The sequence below is a fragment of the Rhopilema esculentum genome, chromosome 9, assembly GCF_057945365.1.
Source record: "Rhopilema esculentum isolate cy_ngs chromosome 9, ASM5794536v1, whole genome shotgun sequence".
NCBI lineage: Eukaryota > Metazoa > Cnidaria > Scyphozoa > Rhizostomeae > Rhizostomatidae > Rhopilema > Rhopilema esculentum.
Genome location: NC_142823.1, coordinates 4,561,464 through 4,588,913, shown reverse-complemented (window position 1 = coordinate 4,588,913; position 27,450 = coordinate 4,561,464). Strand labels below are relative to the sequence as shown.

At 36.9% G+C, this 27,450-nt stretch overlaps 2 protein-coding genes across 8 annotated transcripts in view; both read left to right on the top strand.

The window, feature by feature from the left end:
• The window catches only part of LOC135688709 (ornithine decarboxylase), a 77,969-nt gene extending 69,394 nt beyond the window's left edge, over positions 1-8,575 (top strand). For all 4 annotated transcript variants that reach the window (XM_089109897.1, XM_089109896.1, XM_089109895.1 and 1 more), the window contains 2 exons: positions 4,429-4,550; positions 8,497-8,575. The gene's annotated coding sequence lies outside the window, so the exon portion shown is untranslated. The remainder of the gene's footprint in view (positions 1-4,428; positions 4,551-8,496) is intronic.
• LOC148959556 (uncharacterized) overlaps positions 8,314-27,450 on the top strand; it is a 38,234-nt gene continuing 19,097 nt past the window's right edge. Inside the window, exons 1-2 of one of the 4 annotated variants that reach the window (XM_065205654.2) lie at positions 8,314-8,572; positions 14,580-14,777. In XM_065205654.2, coding sequence (XP_065061726.2) covers positions 14,592-14,777 — 186 coding nt within the window. In that variant the 5' untranslated portion in view covers positions 8,314-8,572; positions 14,580-14,591. Of the gene's footprint in view, positions 8,573-11,014; positions 12,063-14,579; positions 14,778-14,798; positions 20,510-22,329; positions 25,811-27,450 lie in introns of those variants that run through there. The other 3 variants (XM_065205658.2, XM_065205662.2, XM_065205661.2) reach the window with 3 other exon arrangements.

The window sequence follows — 27,450 nt, the reverse complement described above, 5'->3', positions numbered from 1 at the left end:
GCTTGCCTTTGCAGCGGTACAGCTAGCCAGAGTTGTAAATAAATAAATATTGATAAATCTCTATTTCGGAGTAGTTACATTTACCCAAGTGTACTGGGGAAGTAACGCAGGTAGTGTTATGATCTTTAGTTTATAAGTTTGTCCACACCTTTTTGTATAATTCTAAATACTTTTGGATTATTTTTTGTCATGTTCGTAAGATTAGGCAAGTTTTTATTTTCAAATAGGGAGCATTCCCGCAAATGATCACTTGAGGTCTTTTAAATCTTTTTTTAATTTGAAAGTACCTATGCAATTGTTTACAGTGGACCTTTGCGATTGTTTTTTGTAACCAATGAAATGAAATTAGACAATCACTGATTCGGAAATTCGAAAGGCGAGGGACCCTGGCTCGAATCCTATCGGGGTTGGGCAACTCAAACGCTCTTTCTTTCGCTGGTAAATTTAGTTTATTCTTTGCGAGTCTTTTTCTTAGAATACTTTTTCGGAACCCCCTATTCAAAATCAGTGATACCGATTTTATTCAAAAAAATTTGCGTTTCCAACACAAAAGGGCGTGGCATCTCTTTCTGACAACATTTGCATAGGTCAGAATCCAGGCTGGATCCGCGCCTGAGTGTAGTCCCTCCCTATAACTTTTGTGACTGATTACAACGGCCCAAGTATGGGGGCGAAAATTTAAGATAGGCTTGCTAAGTTTCCCCGACAGGCATTTCAGAATCTTATTTTTCAGGATTTAAGTATTAAACCCTAAAACGAAAGTAAATTGTAAAACATTCTGTATAGGTACAAGCGAGGGTCCCCTGCAAGCGAAGCGAGCAGAAAATTTTTGCGACCACGCTTTTTAGAATAGCTAAAATGCATTTCAGAATATTTCTTACAGTCGTTTGCTTGCAGTCTTGTAAAACGTTTTAATTTTGTCTGAAATTTCAATCCCCTTCCCCTGAGGTACTTATTTTATTGCAAATTTGCACCTTTCTCAGACACCAACTTTGCCCCCTCTTGCCCCCCTCGCTACGCTACTGCTCTAGTTTAGCTGGGTAGAGAAACGAATGCAATCCAGCTAGCATGTGAATACAGTATTTCCCTTAGCTAGGCAAAGATGTTGACTTTGCAGTTGCGTCATGTTTGCTGGGTGGTTCTAAAATATCTTAGCTATTTCTTTCTTTATGCTTGTTTCTCGAATCAAGCCAAATAGATGCCCCCCCCCCCCCTGACTACCCTTTTTAGAAATAAGGGTGGGATTAAACTATCCATGAAGAGCCTACCAAAAAGGCTACAACCTCATAAAATTGTTTGAAATGAATAGCAAAGGTGGACATGGAATTTTCAACCTTGGGGCTTATTTCACTATTTCAAATCCATCAATCTATTCAAAACTGAATGCAGCACGTACAACAAAATTTGGAATAGCTCTGTGAATTGGCATCACCCGGGAGGAAATTGAAAATGATGTTTTGGATTTAAAATGTACTCGCAGCAGACTTTGGGCATTCTGTTGTGCTATTTATGGGTACACATGGAAGAATAACCTCGCAGTGCCATGGGATCGCGGCCTCTTTATCAAGCAGTTGATTACTTTGTAGTCCTCTTTAGAAATCCTTTTTCTCAGCAGCAAAGCTTCTCAGAGTAAACTTTCTATATCGTAAGGTCACCAAAGCTTTTGCTTCTGATATGCCGAATTCAATGATATTTTTGTAACTCTGTTTCTATGTACGAAATTGAATTTGCGGCTAAAAAAGCAAAACCAATATCGCCTATTTCGCACATTAAAGTGGCCCAAAGGGCTGGTTTGAATTTCTATGGGAATATGTATAGCTTTTCATGCGAGTGTCATTCTATGAACTAATATTTACCATCTTTATGTAACATTAAGTAAAAAATCTACGAACAGAATGCAAAAAAAATTGGCTGCATATCACGGACTGAGCCTAATAGCGGACTGGTAAGGACACTGGAATGCTACCGTATTCCAGATCAACAACAACATGTGCACTCAGGGGGCATTCATTCCATTATATCAATCATACCATCACGTGTCCAATCACACCAGTCTGATCAGCAGCAGGAATGGCTAGGTATTGTGGAGCAGGGAGGCAATGGAGTAGGCTTAAGCTCCTAAATTTTTGCCAAGATAGTAAAGAATTAAAAAAAATGAACTATCACTCTGGCCTCCTTTTATTCAATTATGACACCCCCATTTTCTCAACACTCTACTGTGCCTGTCCCTAGGAAAGTGATGCATATTTGGCTCTTGGATGAGTCTCTTAATAGAAGCTGTTTGATTTTAACGATTAAGCCCCCTTTTCGTTTCCGTATTATATGGAATTGATGTCTTTCTTTGAAATGCTGATAGCAAAATATTATGGATCTAAGTCAATTTTTCCAACAAACAAGACTTGTTTGAGCCCCCTGGCCTTTGGTGTCAGTTTCATAACGTTCTCAGGATTAAAAGAAAGTGACTGAGTTCCATTCTCCTTCGCATCTCTCCTCCGAAAAGCGCCCTAATACCCAGGGTAACGAGGCCTTTAAAACAAACCCAGGTTAGTTAATGAAACGATCAGTTAGAAGTTGCCTATGGGAAAATTGAGCCTGTATTGGTCCATTGGGAGGGCAAATGGAGGTATTTATCCCACGCATCACGTTTTGTTGCATAGGCCAAAATAGCAATAATCTATTGATATAAGATATTGCTTCAATTACGAAAAACCTAATGGCTTTTGTTCTAGATCTATTACTGTAGCTATGACTGTTGCTTTTTCAAACCAAGAGTTTAACTCCACGTTAACAACTGGTTAATTGGTTTTACTCAAATTTGAATACATACCTCAACAAATTAGAAATTACAGAAAATATAACTCTAGAGAAAGGCTATTTGACATGGTATATCTATTTGCTTCTCTAAATGTCTACAAACCGTTTAATATACGTTTGGACTAATTTTACTGTGTATATCCCATAAAATGTCAACGTTCAGAAGTATTTTTTTGTAGATTTGCCAACGCTATACAAATTGCGAAAAAACATAAAAAGCAAGATAATTTTGTCAATTTTGAAATTTTTCCATGATACTCGAAAGTATACTTCTCCATACTGTTTAAAGTTATTGTAATTGAAAAAGCAAAAGGGGCAAATAATGGTGCCAATAGCAAATGCCAAGGAGAAAATACCCTTGCAAATGTCGTAGAGAACTCAATAGTGGATCTTAAACCATTTCCAAAGGTCTTTATTGTCACAGTTGAGGGTACCCAATAGGACCCCTTGATTCCCGATTAGAGATACCAATAACCATAAAATAGATGGAATTAGCTTGGGAGTGATAGAGCACGGAGCTAGCCAAGTTGGAAAAGGAACAAAAAGGGTCCCCAGTCAAGAAGAACTGCTTCTTCTTAGGATCTGTTACAGTAAACTAACAAAAGTTCCATAAGAGTAAACTTTCCAAAATTGTTTCAACCTTTTTATTGCAAAACAGTGGGGGGGCTATAGCCTCTGCTAGTCCAATGGCTGCGCGGTGCCTGCCCGAATCCCGCTCATAAACTTTGCCTATTTGATTCCCAACTCCAAAAATGACGATTCCCCGAACATCATATTGGGTACCCCCACTCTTACCAAAAGCTCTTTAAATGCATTTGACATACATAAGCATAGCGAATCCGAAATTAGCCTGGGCCAGATTGATCAGAGCAGGCGCACAGGAAAGGAATTGAAAACTGCTCACGTGAAACGACTGCGCGCTACTCCAGGTTTTCACCAATTTGCAGAAAGGCGAAAACTGTTCACGTGTTTTTCTCTGTGCGAAATTTGATTGGTCAACCGCTCGTGGTCGAGTGGCTGTAAGGCACTTATACCTGTGTCAAATGCCTTTAATGTCACTGTTACCCAAAGTTTTGAAAAAGCCTTCATGACGGCATTATGATCAGAGGGTTGCAGAAATCTTTTACTTTAATTTTCAAATTCTGGCGGCAGTCTCACACGTTTTTTGCAAGAGCGACTTGCCCCACCACTTGAAGGGGATTTATGAATAAGAAAAATTATCACTCGAGAAAGCAATTTTATGGGGCGAAGTGCAAGAATTAAACTTTACTGAAAGATTGGGGTGGCATACCCCTTTTACCCCCATTTTGTTCGGATGCTGATAATTTTCAAGAACAAATTCATCAATTAGCTCATTTCTTACACAACTGAGCAAATGATCTGTTCAATGAAACCTGTGTAGAAAGCGGTATTTCTATGACAAGGCGCTCCATTCTTAAAGTGCTAAAGCTCAATACGGACCGATTTCTAAAGCCTGACACCTTTATCTGAAACGCAAATTGTGCAGCAAGGCTATGAATTCTACAAGGTTCCGTGAATCACAGTTTACGCTTTACCAAAGGGATCATCATGGTCGTTAGCTCACCTCTTCAAACTTAGATTTTGTGTTTTTAGGTCGTGCACATGAGAAGGTTACGAACTTATGGAAGAGAAAATCTGAGAATGCAAAAATTTCAAGATTATCAGAAGAATTAACTGGACGAACAAAATTACAAATAAAGAAATAAGGCAACAAGGTATGAAGAAACTATTCAATAATTGGTAAAAGCATATTATATTTATTGTCACGCAACATGAACTGCAGAAAATTCGAACACAAATGGGAAGTCTGAATAAGCAAATGAATGGATAAAATGTCCTATTCAAACGGTTTAAAGACTTTATCTATTAAAGGCAGGATCCAATAGGTAAGGTTGAAATCTCTGAATTTCTGAAGTCTTATGCTGTGTCTGTTTGATTCAGTTATATTGGACAATAGCTTTGAATTTTGCCATTCTTCCAAAATGGTATTTAATCTCTCTCAAAAACAGGAAATTCTACTAAAGGGGATCTAAAACCACTTCCAAGTTCATAACTTTCTATTCTTCATAGGCAAAAATGACGGCATTACATAGTATTGATCATAAAGTCTAACATTCTTTGCATAATAGATCTTTATTTTATTGTTTGACTTACAAATTTCTCTTTGTTTTGCTACTAGAGTTGATCTGGCAAATTTTCCAACTTCAAAACGAAACGATCAGTACTATCTTTGTAGTAAACAAGTATTAGATTATTGAAATAGTTTTGAAAACCGATAAAATATCTATGAGAACATTGCTTTAAATATATATGTAAGCCGACGTAAACTTTTCAATGATCATGTTTTCTTCAAGCAAAATTTCGCTTGCTGCTATGGACTAAAATCTATAAAACGGCTCAAACTTCCTTCGTTTTTATCTAGAATAAATATTTGAGTCCTTTTTCAATCATACATATTTTTTTATCTGAGTCTTTTTCATGTTGACAAAAGTATAAAATTTTCGTAAAATTCTTTTAATTCGACCGCATGATAATGTTTCCCAAATCCCTCCTAAATTTTTCTTTATATCTGTTGTTATTAATCTGAGTACTAAGTACCATGAACTCTGAAATAATTCCACCTAAACGAACAAGTGGCCCTCCCGACAATAAATCACAAACAATAGCAACGATTAAAAAGTATTACTTTTAGAAAATTAAAAAGGGGCCTCGGCTCATTAGCCGTTTGCACCGTTCAACCTCTCTTTTCCTCCTTTTTTAGGAATCTTCCAATAAAGTCTATATTTGTGTATACTTTCAGTCTCTCTCTCTCTCTCTCTTTGGTAGGTTTTTATACTATAACCAATGTCAACATATGATCATGTTAACAATGTTGTCTTGGATCTGCCTTTTCCAACTGCCTAACTCCTATAGTAACACTAGCTTCTTACACTTAATCTTACAATGCCTGCTAAAAGCACTTGCAACATCCAGTGATTTTTGTCAGGTTTCTATGTTTTTCATTCCTTTTCCCGAAGGCTGCTACTTTCTCCAAACCCATAGTCAATAGGAGAAGCAAACCCAAGTCATAGGAGAAACAAAGTCCAGAAAAGTTGCCAATCTTCCTCCGGCCAGGCATATCTTATTACAAAACCTTCCTTATTTTTAATGTGTTTTAAATTGGCGTTATCTGGAAATTGAGGGTACTCATCTAGTTTTAACCCCTTTTCCTGCAACTCTGTTTTTCCAAAACATTTTTAAAAATTATATTTTGTTTTCTATTATAGATATTTTTACAACAGATAAAAAGAAACTCCTTATGTCAATTAACAAAAACGGCGTGTCATAATTTAGATATATAAATTATGAAAAATTTTGGGCCTAAATTTTACGATGCAAAGCAGTTTTGTAACTAACTTAATATTAACAAACAGGAGGTTTATGAAAAATTATTATTTTTTAATTTTTGCCTGACTGTATTTTGAAAGCCCAAAGGCATTGGGATTTTTTATTTTTCCTTAAGTCTCCAAATATTCGGTCACCTTCATCAATTTTCTTTTGTTTCTACAACCTTCCTCCGACCAGTGGCCGTGGGGCCGTAATGTTTTCCTGACTCTGATGAGAAAGCGTACTCTCTAACTTTCTTCTCTTTGTTATAGTACCAACATTTTTCTAAGGGGGAGAAATGAATAGTTGAATTTACTGCTGAAACTGATGTTACTGTTCCAAGAATTTTGAAAGCGATTATATTTTATACAACGACCTTAAAATCAATAATCACAGAATTGCATGCGGGCACAACAACAACTATTCGATTCAATGGATTTACGCACTTGTAGTGCTATGAAATACCTGTTACATATAGAAAGCACTTTAGCTATGGTGATGACAACGTGAATCGCTAACAAGCGTCTTTATAACCTTTTAATTACAACAATAATAGTATAGACCTTATGATGACATAGACAAGGTGTGATTAACTATTGTTAAATGAGGAATGAGAATCAGATAGACACAAATTAAACGATTTTATTAACCAAGGTTGTTGAATAATGGAGTTCGGGTCCATGAATTGCAGTCGTATATTTCTTTAGCCTACAAAATGACGCTGGCAGCTTGTTTGAATGCACTAGCAAAACTCTTTACCTTCACTCTTGTTTGGTTGGCGAAAATGACGCAATGACGCAAAGACCGCCAACGGAGGCCTGAATATACAGGTGTACGGGGCAGCATGGTTACAGAGGCACCCGGGGCCTTAAAAGATGAACTGAGACAGGGCCCCCTTTGCGTACTACAAGGAAATCCCACCCAAGGATGTAGAGCATGTTAAAAACAATAGCACGTTGTAAAAATGACATTTTTCATAAACAAGGGGGAGGGCTGAGTTGTAAAAACGAAAGTTGAAGAGCTTTAATACTTTTCGAACTTGGTGAGTTGAACTTGGATATAAATATCGTTTGGAGCGCTTATAGTTCGGGACCCTTAATTAATTAACGAAGATGCTCTAAATGTATGGGGGTGTGGCTGTTGCTTCTTGGTAATGGGCTGGCGATGAAAAAGCTGTTATCGTGTTACATTTGAACATCTCTTCCTTGAGCTTCTGTTGGAGTTTTGGAAAATTTTTCGCTGAACACAGATTGTATGCATGGTTGCTATCTTGATGTCACTGTACTTGGAATATGTTCCTTTCACTGCCTCTCTCCTCTAAGACTCTGCGAAAGGAGTCGTCTACCGGTAAAATATAACAATATAGGAATCAGAAAACTCGTAAAATAAATTGATTTTTCAGTGTACATCGACCAGGGGTGCGATGCTGGAAAAAGCAAAGCAAGAAACTGTCTCGAAGAATAAAGGGATAAGTGAAAATCCACCAGCTTTTGGAATTAGCAAGAGGGGACGGAATCCCTTTCCAGCCCTATATAATCAATTAACACCTCTAACTTACAGCTAGTCTCCGCGATCCTTTTTTACCTCAAAATTGCATCGTGTGAATGAAACTCAAGCCCAGGGATCTGGTGTCGAAAAGAAACACGGAGAGCTCTCGGCAAAATAAAAAAATAAAAAATTTGAGACAGACAGGAGAGCTCAGCCCCTTTACCCCGCTAGCACTACAGCTCTGCCTAAATCTGGGATGCTGTTCTGTGAAATCTTCTCCTTATTGGTCCATCGCAGAGCCTCTTACCAAGGGTGTCAAGAGTGGCTAAGTACTTGTGTTATTAGTGGGATTTCGAAAACAAAGGAATTTGATCAGAATTTAATACGCTGGTTTAAACAACACAACTTTTCCTCCATCACAACCTGTATTTGCCCTAATAATTTGCATATTCTGATCCAGCTAAATTTTCTTTTATTTCGTCTTTATCGCATTACATTGTTTGCCTTCCTCTTCTTAAGTTAACGCACTTTACAATGAATCAACAGGCAACAATAAGTGTTCACAGCACATCCATACATAATTTCCTTCCCAGGTTATTTCTCTTCAATTCAAATTCACTAAGGCTTGTGGGCATTCATATTCCTTCGCCGGGCGATTTCCGGCTTTGTCGTGAACATACAGCCTTTGTTGCCGGTCGTTTTATTGTCCATTCGAAACTGCGCTGTATGTACGCCAGATAATAGGAGTTAGAGAGTCGGAGTGAATGAAATCAGTTCCAGCTTTGAGTGATTTTGGTGTTGTTTCAGAGTCTGTTATTGATGTCCCGATCATACAAAAAGGTTGGACAACATTTTGAAGGAGAATAGGATTTATACAAAGCAGGTATGGTTGATGTCAATCTTTTGTAGACCTTTACTTGATTTAACTTATTTTTTATGATCGTATCTTCTATTCAGTGCCCTCCAGTCTCCTGTATGTCATGGAGCTAGAAATTTGCCGAAAACGACATCATTTTTCTGACAGAGGCTCTTATTCTTACTGTTCTTTTGTAAATCCTTAAAAGTTTCTAAATCCTTTTGCTCGACTGAAGATCTCTCCGCAAAGTGACAATTATTTTATTGGCTCATGTACTCTTGTTTATATACCCACTGACAGAGATCTCGTAAGGAAAGCTAGAAAAAATCTGCTTGAACTTTTGAATTAAGAAAAAGAAGAGACAACGATAAGGGCTAAGCCCCATTGGTTTGAACCGTTGAATGCTTGAGTAAAGACCGTTGGATTTGGACTCAACCTTTTTTAGGGTTTGTCCTTATTAAAGCTATGGTTTCAAGGGTAGAATACAGGGCCTCCTACGAAGGGGGGGGGGCGGGGGGCCCTGGCCCCTCCACTTTTTTGCAAAACAATAGAGCTTTTTAAAAATTCTTATGTTTTGATTGTTAAAATCTCCCTTGCCCCCCCCCCCCTTTCCAACTTGCATCGGAGCCCATGGAATAAGCTTGAACGTGCTATTTAACTAGAAATGGAAACTTACAAACTCTGCTCGAAGTCTCATGATTATTAACTTAGGTGTTTTGTTAAAAAATCATCAATGTCGGACACTGCCTTTATCTACCCTCTGATTTGTTCAGGCGTAAACAGTAACATCCTTGCTTTCCGTTTTTCGTACGATTACGTCATGGCAGGTTCTCCTTTGAGAATCCAGCAGACAGCCCGGTTATTGTTGATATTTCCTTTTTTTGCAAGATTGACAGCAACACGTCTATAAAGGCTTTTCCACCGAACTCGATTGAAAATTTCTTTTTCTTTGAATCCCCTTTTTAACTTCAGACCAATAGAATATTAAGCCAGAAACCTTTATTTCTTTACTACCCCATAATTCTTTCGATCAGAAACAAAGGCACCCTGCCTCTCAAAACTTTGGAAAGCGCTTCACATCGAGCTCAAAGTGTCCGACAATGATCCAGTTTTTAAAACTGAAAGGAACCCTCATAATTCTTAGAAACAACCTTATACCATTTTACTGTCTTAGAGGTATCCAACTGAATAATCTGCTTCTCAACTAAATTTTCCTTCCAAAAGCTTATTTCTTATCTTTCGTCTTTGCCAAAAGCTTAATACATATTTTAATCAGGTTTGGTTACTCCGATTTTGTAAAGGCAGTATAGTTGTAGTTTTATGCATCGAAATTAGCGTCGAAGCTGCTGATTTTTGGGGAAACGAACCTGTATTTGTTCGAAGGACCGTTGGTTTTCAAAATTTGAATCAAATGCACATGCACAGTTAAAATCAATGGCGTTGATTTCACATCGCAAAATGTATTGTGCTGTAGGAGCATTCATGGCTCTTATGGGCATAAGACAGTATCGAATCAGAAGACGGTGAAAGTTTGAAGAAAAGGGTGTCATGAGACATTTGAGGAAGAAATACCTGGTTGTACTAATGTGCCCTATCGTCAAAACTGCTGACAAAATGCTGATTTGAATAGAGCTGTTTTGTGATTTGATTGGTTTAGCCAAAGCTATTTCTACGCTGATTGGCTAAGTTAAGACCAGAGTAAGCCCACATTGAACATGCTACTAGCTCGGACACGTATTCTGTGAGGGTTTTACATCGAAACCCTCTTAATTGTAGTAACTGATTTACTAATTTTTAAAAGAGGTTAAAAAGTTGGAATTTTTTACTGCGGAAACTGAGAGGCAAAGGGGCAAATTAAATGTAAAATTGTGCACCTTTTTAGAGATGACATGAAATTTAAATCGAGTTGCTTGAAACCCTATCCAAAATTATTGGCGGAAATTAAGGTTCTTGTTTTGGGAGGTCGGTAAGGGGCTCAAACCTAAAGTTTACCATCAAGACCAAAGACTTTTCATGAAATCAGGTGTTTGAAAACCCAAATTTCCAAAATGGATGCACAATGGTTGGACTTGAGCCCTCCAAAGGCCTTCCTTATGTCTGCCACCGTCTCGCATGGTTCTGAAGTGTCCGGAGGTATTTTTTTGCTTACTTTACAAATGATTAATCGGGCAAAATAGTCTAACGGAAAAGCTATTCTTGTCTCAAAGAACGATTCAGAATCCGGATGTTCGCTTTTCTATTTATCTTTCCAAGTCTTCAACGTCCGAATCAAATCAGAAGAGTCAAATCAAAATATATTCCCTTTAGCCAAATAGCGTTCACCTTCCCAACAACCAAACCATTCAATTCTCCCTTCAAAGTCAATAAAATCATGACATAACTTGTTTGTGATACTTCGAATTTTGTCTTTAAAGGCTTACTCTCACGAAAATTAGCCGTGAAGACTCTGGTCAAATTCCTTACAAAAGCTTGATCAAAACTACGATAAAAATCTTTCTCAGGCTAACACTGTGGGAACTTGCTAGAAGACTAAATAATGTGAACTAAATAAAACCTGAAATTTTAAATGATTCTTAAATCCATAATTGAATTTGTTTTTTAAAAGCGATAAAAAACAAGTGGAAGATACGATTTGTCCTCTTGTTTCCATTGTCTGGAACCATAACCAGACAATTTCTTTCAGGAAAACTTTTGGATATTCGACCAGGAATGAATAATGGCCCAATGCAATCATCTGTCCGGAAATGTCCAATTTTCTTTTAAGCGTTTTCGGAAACAATCATACATCATTTCTATCTTCTTTTGAAATATCATATATTCCTTACCTCATATATTCCTTACCTCGGCGTCTTGTCTATCTGGATGTTACCCTGGGTACCAGAGCCTCATGAATCCAGGGAGATGCGGCTGCGGTGGCAAAGAATGAGTGGGATGCGGAGAATGGGAAGGAAACATTTTTTTGTGTGACTAGTTCTTTGTTTCTGGTACCCAGAGCAGCTGAATTTCAGCCGATTCCTGCATTTTGAATATATTTTTGGAGGGATAATGCATCGGCTGTGACAATGTCATCAAAATTGTATGAAATCAAATACCAACTTAGTATTGTCACTTTTGTAAGAGATAGCACAAACTTTGTAGCATTTTCTACGTCGGCAACTAGAATGATTGTGGTATGAAACGAGTCCAAAATGAAGTAAACCCGGTATCGTAAACGGGGCCTGAAACAGACAAACTTGTTTTCAGAATTGTGCATATTATTTCCTGCTGCAGATAATAAAAGAAGAATAGAATGGCATTGAATGGACTGAATATGACGTCAATGGGACCGAAATCAAGACATTTAGAACAATGTACAAAAATATTCTTTGGGAATCTACAATACGTTGCCTTCATAAGTGGATTTCGTTTGAGAGTATCAGCCAGTTTCTCTTTAGGTAATCCAGACAGGAAAATATAATGAGTAACAGAGATGAGTAAAGATTAAGGAAACAGGCCCGGAGATATCCTCAATTTCTTGGTATGTGTCCTAAGGGCCATTGAAAAAATCGACTGTAAACCGTTATTCCGTTAGAAACGGAGAGATTCTTAGATATATTGCTTTCATTAGTGGAATTGCTGGAAACTGTCGAAGCTGCTAGTATTAAGGCAGTAATACATTGTTATATTATTTGATCCAATTGACAAATGAAAATATTTTTCCTGAAGTACATGGGATTCCTCGATATTGTATACACAATAGGCCCCGGAGGACATTAGATAGATAATAAATGTAATACCTTTGCCATTCAGGATTAAAAGTCTGATGAGAGCAAACCCTGCAACACACTGCAATTAAGGTGAACGAACATAGTTTGACCATTACTGGGAAACTGCAGACCTCCCCCATTCCCCAACCCACCTAAAGATAAAACTATAAATATCAATTAGGTTCCTTGCCGTTTTAGTACATTTCCAAAGTGTACGTTGCTACTTTTGTCACAGAAAATTGCTAGATATATTTGCATTTTTAAAGCCTGAAAATTATCAACATTTTACAGATCAAAATACGTTTGATTGTTTTGGAAAGTAACGCATGCAAGATTTTAGGCACATCTTGACCAGTTGTACTTGCCTTGACTACGGCATGCTGAAATGGTTCCGATTGACCACACACCTTTTGTAATATAAACTACCCAAATTTTCCTTAATGTTATATGTCTGCAAAGGTTGTGAACACCACAGAATAAAAAATACGTATTTCCTATTCTGTGTGAATACCTACGACGGTGCACGTGATCTAGCATTGGAAACAATGATACTTTCCAGTCGTTGTTCAGTTGTCAAATATTTGATGGCATCGCAACTCTTTCTACATAAGACCTGCTTTTGTCAACTTTCTGTTTGCTTGATTCCGATTACAGTGACTCTTTGCTTTCCCACCCCTTCGCAAACAAATGCTTAATTCATATTTTAATTAGTAAATATGTAAATCAACATTTTAATTTCCTCCAGTTCTAAGTAATTTCTTATTAAAAACATTGATACAGCAGTATGCAGACGTAGGCATTGATGCATTCAGATTCTTCAGAGGTTGGAACAAAACTAATCCTTAAATAAAAGTGCAAGATAAGCCTATTGATTACAGGCCTGGCATACTGTTTTTCTTCGGCTTTTGTGGAATTGAAGTTATTAGATTCTCTGCATTCACGAGTAATATTTTCCACGCAATTTTGGTAAGACATAGGAGCAAAGCTGCAGCCGGAGGGGCTAAAGGTGTAAAATTACACAACTTTCTCCCAATGGATGCAAATACCCAGTTCTTAAACTATAACGACAAGATAGCATTGATTGTGTGATACTAATCATGAGGAAATATGCCTTTTTTAACAAGAGAAGGATCTTCTCGACGAACACTGCTCAAAAGTTTGTAATGACTGAGCAGCTAAATAGGTATCATATCAAAGGGGTGTTAAGCAAAAAGTAACAAGCTTAGCCTGATAACCAGCCCATTATTCTAAAGGAATAATGGGCTGGTTATCAGGCTACAGCAAGCTATGCTCTTGGACCATAAGAGAAGGGCAAAAATATTGTTGAAATAGTTTTCTGCAAACTTTCTTTTTCAATTATTTCTTTCCTCGCTAGTCCATTCGTTTTATATGTTTTTGTGTTCTCTTTGCTGCTCCTCCCCCCCCCTCCCCCCTTCCACCTTTGTGTTCCTATTTAAAGTTCCGCTTGTCATAACTCCTTTTCCTTTTCTTTCTATTATTTCTTTTTCATCTATTTCAACGATTGCCTTTCTTTTCTATTTTCATTTCTTTTTTGTTCATTCTTCCTATAATTTTCTTGCAATTTCTTTTCCAATTCTCTGAATTATCCTCTTAAGTCTGGTAAACTAAAAATTTTTTTTCTCTAACTCATAATTAAATTTTTGCTGCATTGTCTTAACAAAACACTTTTTAGACCTATTCGATTTTAATTACTGCGTCATGAATAAAAACTGTTGTACAAGAAGAATTTTTATGAAAGTATGAAGAATCTTTATTTAAGTTCCTTCCATATCTTCCTGCCAATTAATTATCTGGTACCATGCTTCTGAAATCTACCGCACTCGAGCTTAACACGCCTTCATTCTCATCATACCTTTGTTTTTGTAAACTTAATTGGCATAAATCCCATTTACATACGACTATATTCTTGACTTTCTTGTTAACAAATATTGCTAGCACTTTTCTTTATATCATTTGCCGATAACTTTGTATTACTTTTATAACAATGCTTTGGGGACACAAAGGCAAACACGAATCTTTATAAACACTTGAAACTTAAATCTTTGCGACGATTCAACATGGAAGTTACTTTGCTTTTAAGCATATGCTTGCGTGATACATGCTGACGATGACCCTTCGGAATTAGCGCCAAAATAATCTCTTCCCACACGAGCCTAGCGCGTAACGCTAGCGAATTCTATTTGCTGCCACAGTCTAACAGGATATTAAAAACAGAGAGCAGCGCTCACTTGTCGAACTAGGCTTATCCAACTGACCTTGTTTTGCAGAAAAAACAATCCATGGCGTCAGAACGGAGAGTTGGTTTGCTTAATCGGCAAACGAGATTGTCACGAGCGAATTCTCATTACGGAGTCGTTGCAAACGGGCAGTTTCCGAGTCGCAGACAGCTTGAAGCAAGTATCAGCAGCTGCAAACCGACCGTTGTCGTTCAAAGCTTTGTTCTGCCAGAAAAGAAGCATAGCAAGGTATGTTTGATTCCTTTTCTCTTGCGTTATAGTGACTGTTAACAGAATTCAATGTTTAAATTTCGTCAGTTAACTATGTCCGAATGCGCACCATCATGTCACCATTCGGCAGCAGACGGTACCCGAATAAAAGCCGCTTTGGATATTCATATATTTTCTTGTTAAGGCGTAAAATAGCAATTTTAGAGGCCAAAAGTTAAAAGACCCTTGAAAAAATATAACCTAATGTTGTCGTACTTTTGAAAAAACGACTTTTAAAAAATTGTGTACTTTGAAAAAATTCAGAAAGTGCCAAATTTGTGCTTTGTTGGTGGATATTTCCAAATGGGATTCTGTCTCTACTTCAGGGTTATAAGGCACTTTCGTGCTTTTGTTAAATGTTTATATTTTGTCATGATGTTTACTGTTCGAAATTGCTGCTCCACTTTCCCTGAACCATTGAGCAAGCTGCCAATGTTTTTTAATGTTTCCTAACTGTGCAATGTAGTTTTACGTTGGCCTTAGTGAAGAACTTGTTCGCACAAGCGTAAACGTAGATTTGCTTCGGCTTTGAGCAGGATTGTAAGAAGGGCACCATTTGGTGCAAGATTCTGTAGATTGCGCAGTACAAAACTCTAGGCCGATACTTTATGTTACAATCATCAGAAGAGTAACGTTGGTGTAGCGGATGCTTAGTGTTTAGGAGGAAGGGATCTTGCCCGAATTGTTTAACTTTGTTGAGATGGAATTGCCCAAATCGAGTTTGAAATGCGATAAATTTTTCTTTATAAGGGGGCGGCAGCCTTCCTAGCCTCTACATCTCCTAGGTTCCTAAAGAGTAACATCTCTTTTTGTTAGCGTGCTCTTCGATCGATTATCACAATTATTACTTGCGTGATATATGAAGTCTATCAACTACTTGCATTTTGCATTCACAAGATTTCGAGATAATTTCTTCCTGCTAGCATATAAAAGAAATAATCATAAGTCGTTTTTTTATTCTGGCTTTTTCATACGTCTTTTCTGCGATAAAGACGTTACGTCTTTTCTGCGATAAAACTGTCAGACCTTGATGAAATATTTTACTTTTCTGCCGTAATGTCTAGTACTCTTTTTCATTCAAATGCTTTTACTTAGGATTCGTGTTTTATGTTTATGCTCATATCTACTGAAAAATCTCTGTGCACTCCAAATCTCAGATATCTGGTCGCTTTAATCTATTTTTAAACTCAGACACTTTATTTTTTGAGATATTTGTCGAGATGAAGCGAAGGACCTCTATTTCCTCTCTATTTTCCTCTTGTGTCGGCATCATCAAATTAATATCAAAGTTTATACAAGAAGAAACATTTAAAATTTGCCTGAATTTCATAGTCAAAATATTTACCATAAAGCCTTCTTTAACTTCAAGCCATGAATTTTGTGACGTAAATATTATCAATAAGAGATTAAAAAACAATCTTCGTGTTTTGAGTATTGATATTTCTGAACTAAACAACTTTATTTCAAAATATTTCATTATTCTTAAGATATTTTGACTAGGATCATACAAGATTGCTTCTGCAACATAAATAATTTGCAACAAACTCTGCGATAAAAAATGACTTTTCTGACAGTGCGCTCGATTGGTCAAATTTGGTCAATGATTGGCAGATTTATTTCAACCAATCAGATTCCTTAAATATACTAGCTTGAGTGCTGAACAATGTAATAGAATAAAACTAGGAATTTAAGTAAAATTGCGCTTGGCAATATCAACAGTTTTATTAACATAAGTTTTTCTAATGTTAATAAATTTATAGAGTTTTTATAGTATAATTTTTACTTAAATTATTACATTTTGCAATGATGCGTAACGCTTCGTGGAACATTTGGATATCAAAATTGACAAATTTGCTATAAAGCTGATTTATCTTCAATACGAATATGAATAAAGGCTTTTCATCTCATCCCTAATACAACTACTTCAAATTTAAATCTATGTAAAGCTATGAAGACAAGAGTCAGATATTCAATATTGCTCTATTTTTCATTTCATTTCATATATAAAATATTCATACATGATGAATCGTTTCAGTATATACAATTAAACCTGTACAGTAAACTGCTTTCCAAACGAGTTCTGTACGAGTATGAAGGGAGGGGCAGCTTAAATCTATAGAAGGTTTCCAATGATGGCATTAAGATGTTTGTAATTATGGTAGCATGAGGTCACAATCTTTTAAAAGTCATTCTTAAATTTCTGGTGGTAATTTACAATTTCACAAAATTTGTAATGAGTCTCGTATCATGTTTTTGCTATGATTAATCTATGCAACTGGTTGCCTTGGACTTTTTCCAGACTTGCGTCATCGTTGGTGTACAGTTTTTGATAATTCAAAAAACCACACCAATTTTTGATGAATTGTATCTTTTCAATGCCAATCATATTGGCGACATTTTCATGCTTGTACATCAGTTTTCATCCAGCTTGTATAACCATGGCCTCGTCATCATTTTCATTTTTGAATCAGATCTACAGGTGGTTTGGCCACAACATTGCATACACAACGAGTATGTTGTCTGCATTGTAAACATTCTTTGGAAAATAACCAGTAGTGAATACAAACTGATATTCTTGTGCTGGGAAAAACGCGATAGACATTCAATCGCTTGAACGTGTTTCCCACAAACCAATAGTTACACCAACGTGATAGATATGTTGTTATGAAATGTTAATACTGTGCTTATATGCCTAGTCTGCGATAAAGGAAAGTCGATTTATCTTCCCATGAGTCTTGAATGCATTAAGAAGTTACTACCTGGATACTAAGTAAGAAACTACGTCAGTGTCTTTCCAAAAGATGTTTCAGGTATAAGGGTTTGAATCATGAAGGCCGAAAGGGGACTAGGCCTAAGCTCCTCTAAACTTTTCGAGATGATAGACTCTGTCTTTGAGTTAATCCCGAAACCTTGCGATCTACTTAATTATCATTTAGTGTCTCTACAGTAACAGATATATGTTATTCTAACTTGTATTTTGTAGGGGTCTGTCCTTTACGGATTCCTTTATGGATTTAAAGTTGGCCTAAGCTGCCTATAGGTATGCTTCATGCACGTGCCACTAGATTAAAAGCAACCACAGACAGTTGTGCCCAGTGGCTAGCTTGTCTCCAATCTGCCGCTGCAAATTTATAAAGGAAACAAGAAACACGGATACGGGAGATTTCTAACATAGCTAACAGACATGAATGCCCTTTAAAAGGCTTTTAATATTTTGCATACGTGGCTACAGGTCCGTCGGAACCGGGGGGGGGCTGGAGGGCTGGAGCCCCCCAATAATTGTCAAACTGTAGTATGTTTCCTTTATAACGGTGTACTAAATGAGAAGGAAAACAATGGACAGCTCCCCCTCCCCCCTCAATATGAATTTCTCTCCGACGGCACTGGACTAGGGAAATAGATAGAACAAAATTTGCTGGCTAAGGAAAGCAGCCTTCAAAAATTTTTTTTGCATCATGGCAGGAAATGAAGACTTATACATCTGAAGTCAATGTGATAAAGCCTTCGATATCTTGATTGAAGTACCTATTTATTAGGTCCTCGTTATTCTTACACACTTGCAGTGGGTAGCCAAACTCTTCCACAGTTCATTGACAGTCTCTTACTTGCATGTGTGAATACTTACACACTAAACTAAAGCACAGAATGTGACTAAAGCTACCATCTTCAGGCACCGCGGTGCGTTGAGAAAAGTGGGGGGTCTAAGAAAACCAGGATGGCTAAAACCGTATAAAAAGAGGCTTTACTGGTAGTTTATTACTTAATCGTTAGCATTTTTTGCAAAAAATGGTGGGCTAAAGCCCCCCAGCCCCCCCCCCCCCTGCTCCGTGGTGCCTGATCTTTATGCATCGCATACAAAATTTTAGCACGGCAAAAGGTTAATAGAAATTTCACATGAGCTGTTTGCTCAGAAGTTTCAGTTACTGAGCATTTTGTTGACAAGTTGGCTTTATAACCGTCCTTCAACGGCAATCGTCAAAACTGCACACTTAGTAAGCGTGTTTGCAAAAGAGGCTTGTTTTGTAAAAGAGGCTTCCTTGCAAAAGTTCATTATAAGATTTAAAAGTATCAGAATAATAAAGAATCGGCACATTCAAAGATAAGCCCAAGCATAAATACGTATCAACATCAGGGTGTAGTGCTAGGGGTTTCAGGGGGCTGAGCCCCTTGTTGTTTCCGAAAATTGGCAAATCTCTATTTTTGCTTTTTTTCGCAACATTTTACGCAAGACCAACCCTTGGTATTTTGATAGCACTACATCACTGACATTTATAATGTTATTTCTACCAGGACGTGTTATAATACCAGACAACGTATTGTTGCAAACCTTATCTTCAGAAATGAGATTTGCTGTCCCACAAGCAATTGTTATGACCATGATATTGATAAATGAGACAATGACACTCGTCTAGATCCATTATCATTTCTCGTGGTCTTGGGAAACCTCTTTATGTCTGACCTTGAAACGATCTCATTAACTATTGCAACAGATGATGAAAAAATTAATTCAATAGACTCCAATTGAGATACAGTTATTTTTGTTTGATTTATCTCTAATTAGGCAAAAAGATAAGAAACTATAAAGTTCGATTCCACGTGTTGTTTTATCTCTCTGCTTTATTGCAAGATAACACAAATAATTGCCTTTTTTGGAAACCAATTTATTCATAATGAAAAAAATGGTCTCCTTAGTTAATTCAAATCGCCGTTGTTATCACGAAGTTTTAAAGAAAAGTTAGTTTATTAATTGGTTTTAATGAAAAGGGAAAACCGACAAAGGAATAAAGGGTAGATAAAACAGAAAAAAATAAGCCAAGAAGGAATCTTGTAGAGCTCCATATATGCTTGTATTTCACACCTTTTTTCTTCCGTACCTTTCATACAATAAAATTGCTAGAACACAGCTATTGCGATGAACTATTCAAACAACACGGATAGCCTGCTCTGCATATTTAGTGCGACCTCTCGGCCTCATCCCCATTTTGAACAGCAGCGATATCGAAATTGAAGTTGTTTGGGGGCGGTGGCTGTTTATGTTGCTATAAGGTCAGTACTTCGGCTGTCCGGGATTATCTAGTCTCCTTTAAGAAGGACTTTGCGAAAGATATACGGTGTCAAAGACACCTCTTTAAAGCAGTAGCAGAGACGTGTTGACCTCTGTTTCTCTTGTCGGTTTGCACAAATCTTTCTAACCTGTCTGACCTTTTAATTGCCCCAAAACCATGTAGTATTGCTTGGGCTTCCTTTAAATACTAATGCACTGTACTTCAAAAGGCTATAATCTCACCCAGGCCATAATCACACGCTGCCGACTTCTCCACTGACAATGAACCATCGTACTTCTCCCTTTAAGTTTCCTATCACGCATGCATGGATTCTGCGATAACTCGTTATCATTTGACGAGATATTTCCTTTATTCGTCATAAGCTAGTTAGTTGTTATTATCGGCTTATGTCACAATCTTGAAGTGTTCCTAAGAAGTGGCAACCGTGAAATTCAAAGAAAATTGAACAAAGATGAACGGAACATTTATCGGATGTGCCACTATATAACATTTGGTAGCCATCAATTTTTCTCGATTGATGGTCATCCTAGCATTGTCTTTTGAGCCATTAGTATAACAAGTTACACGCGACAAGTTAGTTACAAAAAGCCAGTCTGTTTTTCAAGGCAGTAAAAAGCAGAGTAGAATGTGCAGCAGCAACAACAGGTCTGTAGTGTCTCATTTCTTACACCTTAAGAAATTACTGTCTACTGTTGATTTGTTTTCTAATAGAAGACATCTATGCCAGGTCATCTCTCGTGATCCAGCTGTCTTCGTGCCTGATCAGACTTGGAGAAAACTACAAATTCCTCTAACGCTTTTAATTTTCTGGCTAATTTTATTGAATGGAGTTGCATCTTTTGCACTCTTTTACCTATACATTTTCTGCTCAACCACTTTAATTTGAATTTTTCTGTACTCCGCAGCTGCCTAATTTGTCAATTCATTAACCTCACTAGCACTTCTTTCCAAGCTGAGTGAAAATTTGTAGACTCAAAGAAGGTGGGATTCCTAAGACAGAGATGACTATCGTCCCTTCTTCTGCGAGTTTAAAATATTCTTACACCGAGGAAGCGCTCTTGTCAGGTCTATAGGGCTGGGAAAGGTTTCTTTTTTTTGTAAAATGACCTCAAAGAGGACCATGTAGAATAAAGTAGTTTACATAAGACATTGCTGCAGATCTCCCATAACACTTTCCAGTTTTCTCGAAGCTTTCTATAAGTTAAAACATGATCTTTCTAAATTCAGTAACAAACAACAACTAGAAATGCCTCTCTACATCCTCAAACATTTCCCCCTCCCCCTCCACCTTCCCCCTCACCAAGTTCTCGGCAGGATTGATTTTGTACTTCGTCTAAATTCGAGGATTACATTAAACTTTGCGACGTGGATTCTCCTATAATTTTGGAACTGTTTTTACATAACTAGAAGTTACTCGTGGGCGTTTCCTATGGATGAAATTAGCGTTCCCTGTTGGTAAAAAGGCGTTTTCTAACAGTGAAAAAGGCGTAGCCTAAACCGTTTCACTTCTTACCCCCTCCTACAGTCATCTTTGAAAAATAACCCTCAACACATGTTCCTAGCGCAACCTTTGAAAGCTACCCTCAACATGACGTGGATCTAAAAAGCCTGTAAACCTGATAAGAACGATTTGAAACGAAAACAGATTAGATGTAAGCCATGTGGGTTCATAAACAGAGTGACAGCGTACGTAGACGCATTCAATAAGAGTATTAGCCACAAGCGTATACAAACCCGCCTCTTTTGAGTATAAGGCTCATGCCTCGTTGTCATTAGTGGCCATGATTGAATCATTTACAATATCAGTTTCTTTCTTTTAACTGTATTTGTTTTATTGGTTTTCAATACCAAATTCACGGTACCTGAGTTGGATTAACAAACATAGGCGTGTTGGGGATAAGTCGTCTTTCAGAAGTCATATACTGAATTACTCCCACGAAATTATTACAATTACCGGTTTTCCTGCTTCAACCAGCAACAACAATCCTTGCCAAAAGTCTTGGTACACCAAGCTAAAATTTCGCAAAACTTAAGTAGCATCCCCCTCTCCTCCTTGAAACAATGTTGAATAACAACAGTTTCAAATCTTGAAATCCGTCCAATGTCACTTTATCAGCTAGGGTAAGTAATAGGTATCTCAACCATCATTGTTTTTGGGGGGAGGGGGGATATTTCTGTACCTTACGGCCGGAAACCTTTATTTTTTCAAAATCTTTCATTGGTCGCAGGGTGTTCCGAGGATTTTTGCCAAGAATTGAAGCTTTTCGGATCTTTCTTTCTAAAAGAAGAATTAGAAGAATTCTGTGGTTGCCATTTCTGTTTTCTCTATTTCCGACAGCACTCCAATGCATTGTAATAGGGAATAGTCATAAATAAGCATGATTAATAGTCATAAATTAGTATGATTAATTATTTCAAGTAAAGGGTTGGGTAAGGGTTAGGGTTAGGGTTAGGTTTAGGGTCAGCTTTAGGTTTAGGGTTAGGGTTAGGTTTAGGGTAAACTAATTACGTCATCAGTTCGAGAAGTATGGAACCTAGACTGCTCCTTGTAATAGCTTTCGTAACATCACGTAGCCTCACTTTTGTTTTTTAGCAGAATCAATGACATGAAAAGCACAGCTTCTCCTTAAATTGCGTCGTTTAAACTATTTTTGATATCCTTTTACTTCTGTTTGTTAACATCATTTGATCTGATACAAGCATACCTTAAACCCCTGTCTCATGTAACTTGACATCATATACCATTCTCTTGCATCGAGAAACTTTACACAAATTTATGCAATATTGTCCCAAGAAAAGTTTTTAAAGATTCAATGACGATCAATGTAAGGTTAGAAAGGCTCGTTCTTCTGCTGAAACTGTTTCCAAAGCTTCTGTTGTTTTCATTCACAAGCATCATGTCTTATGTTTGAAGTAAACAAGAATGCTAAACAAGTTTACCAAAATGGCTTAAAAGTAGCCATCAAAAAATTAAGCGTTCTGTGTCTTCGTCTCCTTAGATTTCGGCGCTTGGTTTGCTTATAATTGTCTTTATTTCGTTCTAAGAAAAGTTGTAACTTCATTATTTAAATGTTGAAACCAGGAATAGAATAATGAGGTCATCACTCTGTTCAAATGTTTAGATTTATGTCATCAGCAGTGAATTTAGATAGATTCTCCATTTATTTTTATCCTACAATATTTTAAAGCTTAAAAAGATGCTTGCTCTGTTTGTTTGTTTTTATAACTTCTGAGCAAATCTGTGAGAGCTTCAATCTTTTCAAAAATCCTCCTAGCCGCATTCATTTTCTTAACCCCTGTCTATAAAACACGCCTACCATATTGTCTAAAAATCAACAATCACTGGCTGGCAAGTCAAATGAGCACTGGCCTACAAGTTAAATACAGACCCCGTAAGCATCATTTCAGATAACAAGGGCAATTAAGAACCTGCTATTGTCTGTCTTCTTTACTTCTTTCTGTGGATTTGAATCCTTACCTTGGTTTTTCTCAAACCACCCTCAAATAAACCATTCATGGTTGAAATAATCATAATGCGGATCAGACAGTCTGCAGTTTGGTTGTTTATAGAATCGATGCCTTGATAGTTTTTCCAGATCAATCTTATCAAAACATAACGAACGGGTTGGTTTTAAATCGTTTGTACCAGTGTGGAGTATTGTCGTTTTGGCCACTAAGGAAGTAAACACTGGCGAATGCTCTCTTTAATCTCCTTATGCTTTCAGTTGGCTGATTCTGTTTGAACAAGTATGTTTTCCTTAAGATTTTCTTGCAAAATATTTATCCACGTTGCTGTAGCATCTGTCAGATATGCAGTGAATAGAATATCGCTCATGAAAACTGTTTTCATTTCAAGCAGCTTTATCTAGACCACTCATAGGTAAATGCCAAATAGTCATTAACACAATTTACTCAAGATTAGAATGTTCGCATATTCTTGATATGTGCACTTTTCTTATTATAAGAATGTTTTTATAAGAATATTAAGGTTCGAAATTGGTGATGTTTAAGAATGAATTGAGACTGATAGTTGACTCGGAGTTTTATCAACCGTTTGATTTTTTCTATCTGAGATTTTAAAGGGAAAAGACCCTAACAAACAACAAAGAATTCAGTGACTACTACGCAAAATGTTTGAGGTACACAAATCAAGATTGTATTAGTAAATCTACGTCGTATTATGAAGTTCTATTGTTTTATATAAGGGCTAGTATGCTTCATTTCCTAAAGTCTCTTCAAGATGAAAATAGACAAAAGTAGAATAAACATTTATCTGTTCTTGCCAGATTTGCATGCTGGGTAGATTAAGAAAGCTTCAAGAATAATTTTTGACTTAAAGTCACGAAACTTTAAAATACATTATGGTTCTGCAAAATTTCAGATATTTGTATAGAGAACAGTTTCTTTAAGAAATGAATCCACCCCTGAATTTTCTATTATTCCAAAACGCAAGCGATTTTCTAACACTGCAACCAAATGAAAGCAAAAGGGACTTCCTCGTGGTAGCAAGATCAACTATAAATTTTGGTGTCCTTCTAACATGGCAGACTGTTTCTTTTCAACCGCGTTGACATTTATGATTCAATAAGATTGACTAGAAAAGTATAAGCTAATCTGTATAGAATCAACTAAAAAAGATTTGATTTGGCAAATGTTGCAAAAAGGTGATAAATCTGAATTGACAGTGAATTCTTTTAACGTTTTCTTCCATCAGCACGTGATATTAATTTTTGCAAACCTTTATGTTATTGTCAGGCATTCTAAAACCTATACAGGAACAAATGACATTTCTGAAAATGATATTCTGATATATCTCCAAGCAGTCAAAATATTGCATTAGCTTCAATCCTTGACAAAAGTCCTTGGAACACCCTGCGACCAATGTAAGATTTTGAAGAAATAAAGGTTTCCGGCCTTAAGATACAGAAATATCTCCCCTCCCCCCAAAAATAATGTCGGTTGAAATACCTATTACTTACCCTAGCTGATAAAGTGACACTTGACGAATTTCAAGCTTTGAAACTGTTGTTATTCAACATTGTTTCAAGGGGGAGAGGGGGATTCTACTGAAGTTATGCGAAATTTTAGCTTGGTGACCAAGACTTTTGGCAAGGATAGCTTGGCTTTACATGAAGATGAGTAAAAGAAGAAGCTAGTAAAAACCCATTTAAGATTTGCTTTGCCTTTATTTTCATAAGGCCATAACACTTCTAGATTGATCACACCATGGGATACCAGTAGTTCTAGCATCATACCGATCAAGTTTTTATCATAAGCTCACAAGTTTACGTTGCCTTGCACTTGTTGTGTGATGTTTACAAAAGTACTTTGAAAGAAATTGAAAATGTCTTGGTGAAGATAATCGCAAAGATTAGAGTATTTTGACGAAAATTTGTCTAAGATTTAGAGATCATTTATAAAAGCTGGTATACTGGTGATACCTGAGTGAACTATTCCTTAGGTATGTATTCATCTTGTGCGTATATTAATGTTTTGTTCTTATTTTCGTTTGCTTTTTATTTGCGCTGCATTTGAAGATGGCGTCAAGACATTTTGCACTCTGATGTCAAGACATGATCTCATAGAACTCGATTTGTGGGATCTCTGTATATCAGGCGCCAATCAAACTTCGAACCCGGGTATGAAATATAAATTATGCACGCACGTTTCTTGAGGTTAGAGTCACTGCATAGTTTCAAACAATTGAGACGCTCCGATCAATTTTAGCAGACCATATATTATTCATGAGATTATTCAGGCTTATCTTCTCTCTTTAAATTGTGCCATTTCTTCCTTTACGTACACTCTATGATCGCGATCTGCGCATCCTCGTCTCTATAGCTTAAGTTCTCCTTAATAAATCTGCTCAATTAGCCTTCTTGTCTACTCAAGAACACTGAGTTGGTATCTTTGCAGATACAAGAAGTTGCATAGAAAGATTTCCAGGTATTTATTAGCTGCTATGTATTTCTTTATGAATAATAGATATGTGGTAAATTTTTGTAATTAGTGTTAAGTTGTTGTATATCGGTATTCTTTTATCGGTAATCTAAGACGTAAGTACATTTAGGTAGCATTAATAAAATTAATAAGCAATTGCGTATGTTATAGATGTTCAATTGCTATAAATTTCTCTTTTTCGGAGATCCGTTATTAAGTGGTACAATCACTTCCTAAAGTATTGGAACATTAACGTAAATTTTCAGAGGTAAATTCAGCCATCTCCCACTTTTCCTAGGAACAATGTTGATTTACTATAGAAAAAATAAAGGGTTATGAAATACGCTCTCTCTCGTTGCATGTGTGATAATTTTCCATGCTTTCAACATTGTTCTGAAGGGGAAAGGAGGACGGAAGAAGTAGCACTCGGGAAAAAAATGAAAAATAAAAAAGCACAACACAAAGTGTTAGATGTTCCAGATAATTTTGGCAATGATTATACATAAACAGACATGGAGTTCAGGAGAAAAAAATTCAAAGCTGCGTTCAACATGTACTGTCATTGCAATAAATCTAGAAAGGGTTGGGCGGGGCAGTTAGTTCAAGGCGAAAAAACTTCCACATATTTTCTCATAACCAAATTTTAGACCCTGTTTACAATGTGACAGCAAAATAGAACTGTTCCGTTTGGATCCGTTCGCCAACTGATACGGATATGCATTGCGTTGACAAGAGAACGGCTTGATCCTATCAGGTTTGGATCCGCTACAAAAGCGTTGGACCCGACTAACAGTAGTTCTCGTGTCAACAGCCAACAGTCATATCCAAACAGATCGGATACGAATTACAACAAATGGGAAGCTTTATGAAGTGACTCACGGAAAAGGACGCTTTACCTTCTCTCGTCGTTTTAAAGGGCACGTTGTGAAAAGAGCGCCATAGTTTTTTTAATGTGGATCTACAATGATCCTTAAAAGCGGGCACAAATGCAGTCCGAACGGAACCGGGCCACTCCACTCTTGTAGACAGGCTCACGAAGGCAAACTTTTTATTAGGAATCGTTTTTGCGTTGAGAAAAAGGATAAGATATCGTGAAATATGAAAAAGAGAATTTATATCGACACGCAATGCTATCTTTTAATTTGCCAAACACTACGTTATCTTTAAATGCTGCCAAGCCTTACTTTTTTCTTGATAAAATTGACAGATAATGCCTTATCTTGGAATTCTGAAAACAATCAGAAATGTTATGCTAATTCAACTATATCTAACCTGTCCTTGAACAAACAATATTTTTCAAATTTGACCATACTCTGTCTCTCTGATGGCTGTACATTCTGCAAAACTGTTTCGAGCGAAACTTCATTAGTTTCGAATCCAAAGCAGAATTAGACTTATACAAGCACTTCCTCTACAAACATGGATTAACCTGGTTTCTACTGGCATGAATGTGCTGTTTCTCTTGTAATGAAGAGAACTGAGTGCAAGAAGTCATCGACATAAAATAAAGGTACTCTTCCAACATAACCAAGTAGTCACTTTAATCCCTTTATAACTCTTTGCAGCTCTGTACTCAATAGTGGCTGGTTTTGTTATCCCAGGGTGCAAATTCTTTGTTTTTCGACGGACCAGGCTTTTTTTACATT